Source organism: Babylonia areolata, chromosome 18 (genome assembly GCF_041734735.1).
Source record: "Babylonia areolata isolate BAREFJ2019XMU chromosome 18, ASM4173473v1, whole genome shotgun sequence".
Classification (NCBI taxonomy): Eukaryota; Metazoa; Mollusca; class Gastropoda; order Neogastropoda; family Buccinidae; genus Babylonia; species Babylonia areolata.
In genome coordinates, this window is record NC_134893.1 from 36,295,915 (window position 1) to 36,305,082 (window position 9,168).

The following is a 9,168-nucleotide window of genomic DNA, read 5'->3' on the forward strand; positions in this document are numbered from 1 at the left end:
CGTTAAACAAATGTACATTGTTCTCCTTACTATTATTTTCTAAGCGCGTTAGGTTACGCTGCTGGTAATTAAGGCATCTGCTTAGTAGATGTGGTGTAGCGTATATGGATTTGTCCGATGAACGCAGTGACGCCCCCTTGAGTAACTGAACTGAACTGAACTGAACTTCTTCGTCTTCTTCTTCGTCTTGGATATAAGGGAAATGGAAAAGGCGGTATCGAAACGTCACGGCAGAAGGAACGTAGAGAAGTTCAAAGTGTCCAGGGGGTGCAGAATTAAGCCGGGGGGCACGGTGGAAGGGAGGTTAAAGATTGCGAGCGAGAAAGAAGTGGCAGGCAAATCTCTCCGGCTCCACTATCGGCAGTTCTGTGGTTTCTAGGCGCGAGTCCCTAAGTGGGACGTAGCCGAATATAATTATGTTGTCGTGACCAGCACGTGATGTCAGGTGTGCCCCCCTTCACTCACCCCCCACCTCCTTACTCCCCCTCCTTCCCCCCCGCACCCCCACCCCTCCCAACCTCCCTCCATCTGGCAAGCTGTAGTGTTGATTGTGCAATGTTTGTTCTGGACTGACAGATGGTAGAGACGTTTCCACTCTTACTCGAGTCCCTCTGTACAACACAATTAGCCGGACAAAAAGACCCGGTCTGTCAGGCTGTCGTGTGAGTGTGTGTGTATGCGTGCGTGTGTGTGTATGTGTGTGTGTGCGTGCGCGCGCGCGCGCGTGTGTGTACGTGTGCAAGGTGCACGGTGGTCAGTGGTCGTGGTTTTGGTGGTCGTGGCGCGCGCGCGCGTCTGTGTATGTTCATTTAAGTGGCGATCGATCTCTCATACCTTATTCAGCAGAGATAGAGGGAACATATGTCAATGACCGCACGGACACAGCAATTAGCTTGAGGTTCACTGTTTTCACCTGTCCCCAGTCAAGCTGGCTGCAGTCTCGATCATCCTCCATCTCTCTTTGTCTCTTTCTGCCGGTCTGTCTGTCTCCTTTCATCTCTGTCTGTCTCCGCTTCTCTCCGGCCGTCTTTGTCTGTCTCTCCCGCAGTCTCTGTCTGTCCAAAATGTGGTGTATCTCCCGTGATTCGCTCTGGTCTGCTTTCTACCCCTTCCACACCTGTCTCAACTCCCGGACCTTTCTCTGCCTTCCCACTGTCCTCCACTGCTCAGTCACCATCGTCTCCTTCCGTTGCCTGTCTGTCTGACTCACCTGCTTCACCATTAAATTCCTCTCAGCCTGCCTCTGATCTCTTTCATGCCTGTCTGTTCAATGCTCAATCTGTCTGCCCTGATCAAAAGACTGACTATATTTCTGACTGTATTTTTGAAAATAACTTTGATATCGTATTTCTCACCGAAACCTGGTTGAAATTACAAGGCCATGAACCCAAACTTAAACAGCTGACCCCTCCTGGATACAAAACCAAGTCACTTCCTGTCTCGTGGAGGTGGCATCGCCATCGTCTATAGAAATATCTTGGAGTCTTCCCTTTCCTTCTCCCATTACCATGCCATTCCACATGACACTTTTGAAATGCTCGAAGTCACTCTCAGTGTTCCCGGTCACTCAGTCATCTTCTGTTGTCTCTATCGTCCTCCTCCTAGTCGTAAAAACAACCTAACGTCTTCTCTATTTCACGATGAGTTTCGAACATTACTTGATTACTACAATCTTCGTTCTGGCAAACTTATCATCCTCGGAGACTTCAATTTTCATTTCGACAACCAAACTTCCACTGATGTCAAACGCCTATGTCTGTCTTTGTCCAATCATTCTCTCTCAGATCGTTACAGAACCAACACACAGATCTGGCCATACGTTGGACTGGCTCATCACACGTGACTCTGATGCCATGATTGCGTCAGTGACTAACTGACGAACTCTCTTCCGACCATTCTGCTGTCATATTCTTGCTTAATATTTCAAAACCTACCAGAACCAAAAAATCCGTTACTCGTCGCAACCTGAAATCCATCAACATTAACACTTTTTCTTCTCAAGCTGCTGAACGCCTTTCCAAAATTTCTTCCCGCACCGATGTCTCTGCACATTACAACACTGTCCTCTCTCAACTGCTGGATGAACATGCACCCCCCACTACCAGCATGCTCCCTGATAGACCTTCCGCCCCATGGTACACAAAAGACATTCGACTTGCAAAACGCAAACGTCGCCAGTTGGAACGGTGATGGCGATCAACAAAACTGAAAGTCCAAAATCAAATCTTCCGAAAACAAGTAAATAAAGTCAAACATACGATGTCATCATCGAAGACAAACTTCCTTTCTTCTCAAGTTCTCGATGCCACATCCACCAAATCTCTTTACTCTGTCATGTCAAATCTTCTCGGTACTGCAAAAAAGACTCCTCTTCCTTCTGCCTACACTTTATCTGAACTCCTCAATGTCTTCTCCTCTTTCTTTTTTGACAAAGTCCAGAATATTCGTACCATCTTAGACCAGATGCCTTTCCAAACTGCTCATCCTGATCCTCAATTCAACGGCACTCCTCTCCATTCCTTTAACCCATTAACTGAAAAGAAGTCCATGAAATCCTGAAAGAAATGACAATAAAATCCTGTGAGCTCGATCCTATACCAGCCTCTGTCTTTTCCCAGTGTGTCTCACAGCTTCTCCCCACAATCACCAATATTGTCAACTCATCCCTTCTCACTGGAACGTTTCCATCCACTTTCAAAACTGCAATCGTCCGGCCACTTCTGAAGAAATCCAACCTTGACGCAAACATTTTGAAAAACTATCGACCAGTTTCTAATCTTCCATTCCTGTCCAAACTCCTTGAAAAAGCTGTCCTGAAGCAGCTCAACAATCACCTTTGTTTCAACAATCTCATCCACCGATTTCAGTCTGCCTATCGTGTTGACCACGGCACCGAAACCACTCTCCTCCACATCCTGAATAACCTACTGCTAGCGTCCGACAAATCTCCCTTCTCACTCTTCTCGATTTGTCAGCCGCCTTTGACACGATAGACCATTCAGTCCTTCTTTCCCGTCTTCATTTTACATTTGGTATCAATGGCACTGTTCTAAACTGGTTCAAATATTATCTCACTGATCGATTCCAGTCTGTCATTGTTGACAATTTCCAGTCTGAACCCGTTAAAACTGATCATGGAGTCCCACATGGATCTGTTTTAGGCCCAGTGCTCTTCACACTGTACTCTGCTCCTCTCGCTGAAATTTATCAACCACCATAATGTCAGTCATCATTCTTATGCTGATGACACTCAACTCCAGAAGAGTGATACCCCTGAAAAATTGTTGTCGCTCTTGCAAGAAACATCCAACTGCTTTCTGGACATTCAAAACTGGATAACTCTAAATAAGTTACAATTGAATGCGGACAAAACTGAAGCAATGATCATAGGAACTAAACAAAAACTCTGTCTTCCATCACAATTGACACAATCAAACTTGGCAGTACATCCATCCCTCTTTCCACGTCAGTCAGGAACCTCGGTGTTGTCCATGACAATACACTGTTGATGCAAAAATTTATCAGTCAGACATGTAAGCCATGCTACTGTCAATTGCGGGGCATCAGTGCCGTCCGGAAATATCTGTCCACTGACGCAACATCTAGATTTGTCGTTTCTCTCATTCTCTCTCGCCTTGACTACTGTAACTCTCTGTTGTCTGGTTTGCCTGCTTCATCCATTCATAAGGAAGCACATGCTGCACGTGCTTGATGCACACTGACCACTTACACACACACACGCGCGCGCGCGCACACACACACACACACACACATGCACATACGCACAAACATACACACGCGTGTGCACACACACGCTCGCACACACACACACACCACACACACACACACACACACATACAATCTCTCTCTCTTTCTCTCCTCCTCTCTCTGTCACATGCGCGCGCACACACACACACACACACACGCACACACACACGGACGCGCGCATGCACTCCTCTCTCTCTCTTTGTCTCTCTCATTTTTTGTCTCTCTTTTTCACACACACACACGCGCGCGCGCGCGCACACATACACACACATACATACACTCACACCCTCAGTCTCTCTTAAAGCTGTTGCGTTTTGCTGATAAAACTTTCACAGCGGACACCCCAGTGCCTGATGGATGGAAGTGTGACAAGGTTTCAAATATTTATGCTCTGACCATACACTGTGACTGTCACCTCTGCCAGAATTTTTTCATCTCCATGTGTGTGTGTGTGTGTTTGTGTGTGTGTAATATTGCGTGTGTGTGAGTGAGTGTGTGTGTGTGTGTGTGTTTGTGTGATTGCGTGTGTGCGTGTGTATGTGATTGCATGTGTGCGTGTGTATGATTGCGTGTGTGCGTGTGTATGTTTGCGTGTGTGCGAGTGTATGTGTGTGTGTATGTGTGTGCGTGTGTGTTATTGTGTGTGTGCGTGTGTTTGTGTGTGTATGTGTGTGTGTGTGCTCGCGTGCGCGCATTTGTGTGTGTGCATATGTGTGAGTGTGCATGCATGTGTGTGTGCTTGTATGTATTCTTTGGGTGGTCTCCATGATCCCTTTATATAAAAAAAAAAAAAAAAAAAAAATTACGCTCTGTTAGTATGTGAAAACTCGTTGCATGTCACTGAGATATGATTATAAATTGGATTTCCTGCTTACTTTTTAGCACACTGTCAACTTTGCATCTTTGGCTCTTCAGTCATGTTATTGATAGCGCAAGTATGAATTTACATGATCTCTTTTATTTGTGATCAAGCTTTGATTGGCATGTAATGTGGTGATGGAAATGTGGAAGTGATCTTGTTAGTAAGACTCTGATTGTTCATTCTTTTTTCCCTTCTTCTCTCTCATCTTTATTAAACTTACGGTTTTATATTCACATTAGTATTTGTTAATATACACAATGTGTGCTTATGTGTGTGTAAGTGTGTGTGTGTGTGTGTGTGTGTGAGAGAGAGAGAGAGTGTGTGTGTATGTGTGTGTGTTCTGTGTGGTTTTTTTCCCCTATGTCGTTTATTAATACCATGCTTGTGCCTGTGTGTGTGTGTGTGTGTATGTAGTATTGTATTCGCATGCTATGACTTTAAATAGCATTGTGTAGTGCATGCAGTGACATATATAATGTAGTATTGTGCAGTGTAGGACCCTGTTTCAGGGTGGGGATTGGATGAAAAAAAAGTGCGCCAGTGCTTGTCTATTATCCTTGAAAATAAAGAATTTGTCTTGTCTCTCTCTCTCTCTTTAGCCTTTCTTTTTTTTCTTTACTTCTTTCTTCTACTGTGCTTCCTTCCTTTCTCTCTCTTCTCTTTCTGTTTTCCTTCCCTTGTCTGTAGAACTAAAAGGACAGTCTTCAGTCCATAAAGTTGGACTCATTACATCGATCTGCCACACACACACACACACAAAAACAACAACAACAAAACAACAACCAAGATGTGAATCCTTGTACATGCTTAATATCATTTTGTCAAAAAGAATTCAACTATTGACAGTATGGTAACATCATTATGTTGCTCTTCTTTCCCTTTTCATGCCTCATGTTTTTTTGTTTAAAAAATTTTTTTTTTTATCAGTAAAACTGAATGATATGTGAGGTGTTTTTTTTTTCTTCTTCTCAGAACCCACCTCTTCCCAAAATAGCCTCCCTTGCCTGCCTTTTCCTTGTTTTTAGTTTCTACAGTTTTAGAGTTATGCATGCGTGTGAATGACTGGTGCGAAAGCGCTTTGATTTGTCTCTGCACAAGATTCAGCGCTATATAAATAACATTATTATTATTATTATTAATGATAATATTTATAAGGCGCAAAATCTTGAAGTCACAAAAAAGAAAAGAAAAAAGACAAAAAAAGACAACAATATAACAATATATGGGGCTCAAACAAGAGGCAAACAGCTGCAAAGCAAATGCTGTTTATGTGTGTGTTGTTCTCTTTCTGTGGTTCAGAACTCAATCAAAAAAAATATACGAAATCATGAATCCATACTTCTGTCAATTGAACAACAAAACAGCTTCACACTATCTGAAAATGAATCTCTTTTGTGTTCGTAGAAAAAAAAAGAAAAAAAGAAGAAGTGTAAATTGTTATTGTAATGCGCAGTGAGCCCCATCTGAACTGGGGGTACTGCGCTATATAAACCTGCATATTATTATTATTATTGAAATTCAAGACATTAATTTCTATAATTGCACAGAATGTTATTATTATTATTATTATTATTATAATAATCATCATCATCATCATCATCAATACTACTACTACTACTTCTTTTTTTAAAAATCTTTTTTTTTTCTTTTTTCTTTTTTTTTTTTTGTATGTTATTGCAGGTGTGATGTGCTAGGGGCATGTGAACAAGTGTCAACATGCTGAGCATGTACAACAGCTTCAGCAAAGTTGTAGACTTTGAAAAACTGCCAGACCCCACTGATGTGTGGGAGCTGGGTCCTGTCATTGGTGAGGGCACCTATGGAGAAGTCTACAAAGGATTCCACAAGAAAACAGGTGATCTTTTTGTGTTTTTTAACTTTCACTCAAGGTCAAGGTGAAAACATTCATCAGATGTTCATAACAGTGCACCCCCCCCAACCCCCCTGCCCCCCTGCCCCCACGCCCTCCTTTACAAGTGTCAGAATGACGGGCGCAATAGCCGAGTGGTTAAAGCGTTGGACTGTCAATCTGAGGGTCCCAGGTTCGAATCACGGTGACGGCGCCTGGTGGATAAAGGGTGGAGATTTTTACGATCTCCCAGGTCAACATATTATGTGCAGACCTGCTAGTGCCTGAACCCCCTTCGTGTGTATATGCAAGCAGAAGATCAAATACGCACGTTAAAGATCCTGTAAACCATGTCAGCGTTCGGTGGGTTATGGAAACAAGAACATACCCAGCATGCACACCCCTGAAAACGGAGTATGGCTGCCTACATGGCGGGGTAAAAATGGTCATATACGTAAAAGTCCACTCATGTGCATACGAGTGAACGCAGAAGAAGAAGAAGAAGGACAAGTGTCAGAATAATAATCAACGTGATGATTGAGGACACTACGGATGAAGATGAAGTGGAATGTTATAACAAATGATAGGCATTACACTTAGAAGTGGCACATAATTCATGATACTTTGTTTAATTAATGCATCTCAAGCAACACAGTGGAGACAGAACACAAACCATGTGATGGTTTCCATTTAAAACATATAGAGTACCATGTTTATCAACACATTCCCTCTCATTAGTAATATACAGAGACATGATATACTAACTGAATTGTCATGATATACATTATTGATGCAGATTCATGCATGCATAAATACACATACATTCAGTGATATGATATTTACATTTACATAATTGTATATGTACACGCATATTCATACTTCAAATATGACAGAATTATCACAGAGTCTACATTATTGTTGTGCATTTTACCATGTTTTGTAATAAGTTATTGTTTTCAAGAAGTTTTATATATGGACACCATTTTCTAGTAAAGACTGTTTAACATTTCCATTGAATATGTATATCTTTCTACTTTATGATTATTTCTTAAATCTTACAAAAAAAATATGTGTTCATCGTCTAATTTTGTTTATTCTGTTTTTATAAACAAAACATTTTGCAAAAAGAATTTTATGGTGGAATATTTCATCTGTTGTTGTAATATTGTCATTTCCAAAGAGAGCTAATTCTATGTTTAACTTAACATTTGGGTAGTTATCATATCTTTCCTTAAACTTTCTATAGTTTCTTCCAAAATGATTGAGAGAACCTGCAATACCATGGATAATGTTGTACTGAATCTGTCTCTCTTTTTTCTTTATTTTTCACCTTTTTAAAAAAAAAACACACACCAGAAATCACTTATGCTACTGATTGTAATGCCCATTTTATTAAAAATCATTCCATCAACAATAAAATTTTAAAAAGAAACATATTATGACTGTTCATTGATTCTCACTGCTATCTGTGCTGTCACCCTTGCTAGATTCTTAGCGCTGAATTTGCCTCTTTTAAGAATTTGTAATGATGAATTAAGAGCAGTGTTTTGTATTCTGAAATTATTTTCCTTAAAATACATGTTATTTCATACCCCACCCTGCCACCCCCACAACCCTTACCCCCGACCTGATAAATCGAGCCGCTGTATGTTATTACTTGCTTGTGTGTATTCAGCTCAGCATGTTTTGCTTTTTGATCTCCTGGTCCAACCTTTGTCATGAAGTTTTCCTGTACGTTGGGCACAACTGTGGTCTGAGAGATTGTGTGATGTGTGTGAGGAGCTTGTGGAATGCACAGTTAATTTCCAACTGGATGAATAAAGATGTATTGTATTGCATTGCATTGCATTGCATTGCATTGTATTGTATTGTATTGTATTGTATTGTCACAACAGATTTCTCTGTGTGAAATTCGGGCTGCTCACCCCAGGGAGAACGCGTCGATGCCCAGAGAGCACCACCCTTTTTTCTTTTCTGCCTGCAGTTTCAATTGTTTTCCTATTGAAGTGGATTTTTCGACAGAATTTTGCCAGCGTCAACCCTTTTGTTGCTGTGGGTTCTTTAACATGTGCGAAGTGCACATGGGACCTAGGTTTATCATCTCATCTGAATGACTAGCGTCCAGACCACCACTTGAGGTCTAGTAGAGGGGTGGGGAAATACTGGCGACTATGGGATTTGAACCAGTGCACCCAGATTCTCTCGCTTCCAAGGCGGACGTGTTACCTCTCGGCCATCGCTTCAAGTATCGTATCATATCATATTGTATTGTGTATTAGTATTATATTACATTGCATTGTACTCTGTTGCATTGAATTGTATTGTATTGCATTGTGTTTATTGTATTGTATTATATATTGTGTGGTAGTGTATTGCATTCTATTATATTGCATTGTATTGTATTGTATTGTATCGTAATATATCCTGTCATTGTGTATTGTATTGTGTTGTATTGTATTCTATTGTATTGTACTGCATTGTATCATACCACATCTTATCATATTGTGTATTGTATTGTATTGTACTGCATTGTATTGCATTATATTGTATTTTGTTTTATTGCATTGTATGGTATGGTATTATACTGTATATTCCTGCAGGTGAGGAGGTGGCCGTCAAGGTGATGGAGTCGATCCACGAGGTGATAGAGGAGATTGAGGAGGAGTACCAGGTGCTGAGGGACCTCTCT

At 41.4% G+C, this 9,168-nt stretch overlaps 1 protein-coding gene across 1 annotated transcript in view; it reads left to right on the top strand.

Moving 5' to 3' along the window:
• LOC143292230 (myosin-IIIb-like) overlaps nt 1-9,168 on the top strand; it is a 151,446-nt gene that overhangs the window by 5,356 nt on the left and 136,922 nt on the right. The window contains 2 exon segments of the mRNA XM_076602418.1: nt 6,311-6,485; nt 9,080-9,168. The exon segment at nt 9,080-9,168 is cut by the window's right edge and continues 84 nt beyond it. Coding sequence (XP_076458533.1) covers nt 6,347-6,485; nt 9,080-9,168 — 228 coding nt within the window. The 5' untranslated portion in view covers nt 6,311-6,346.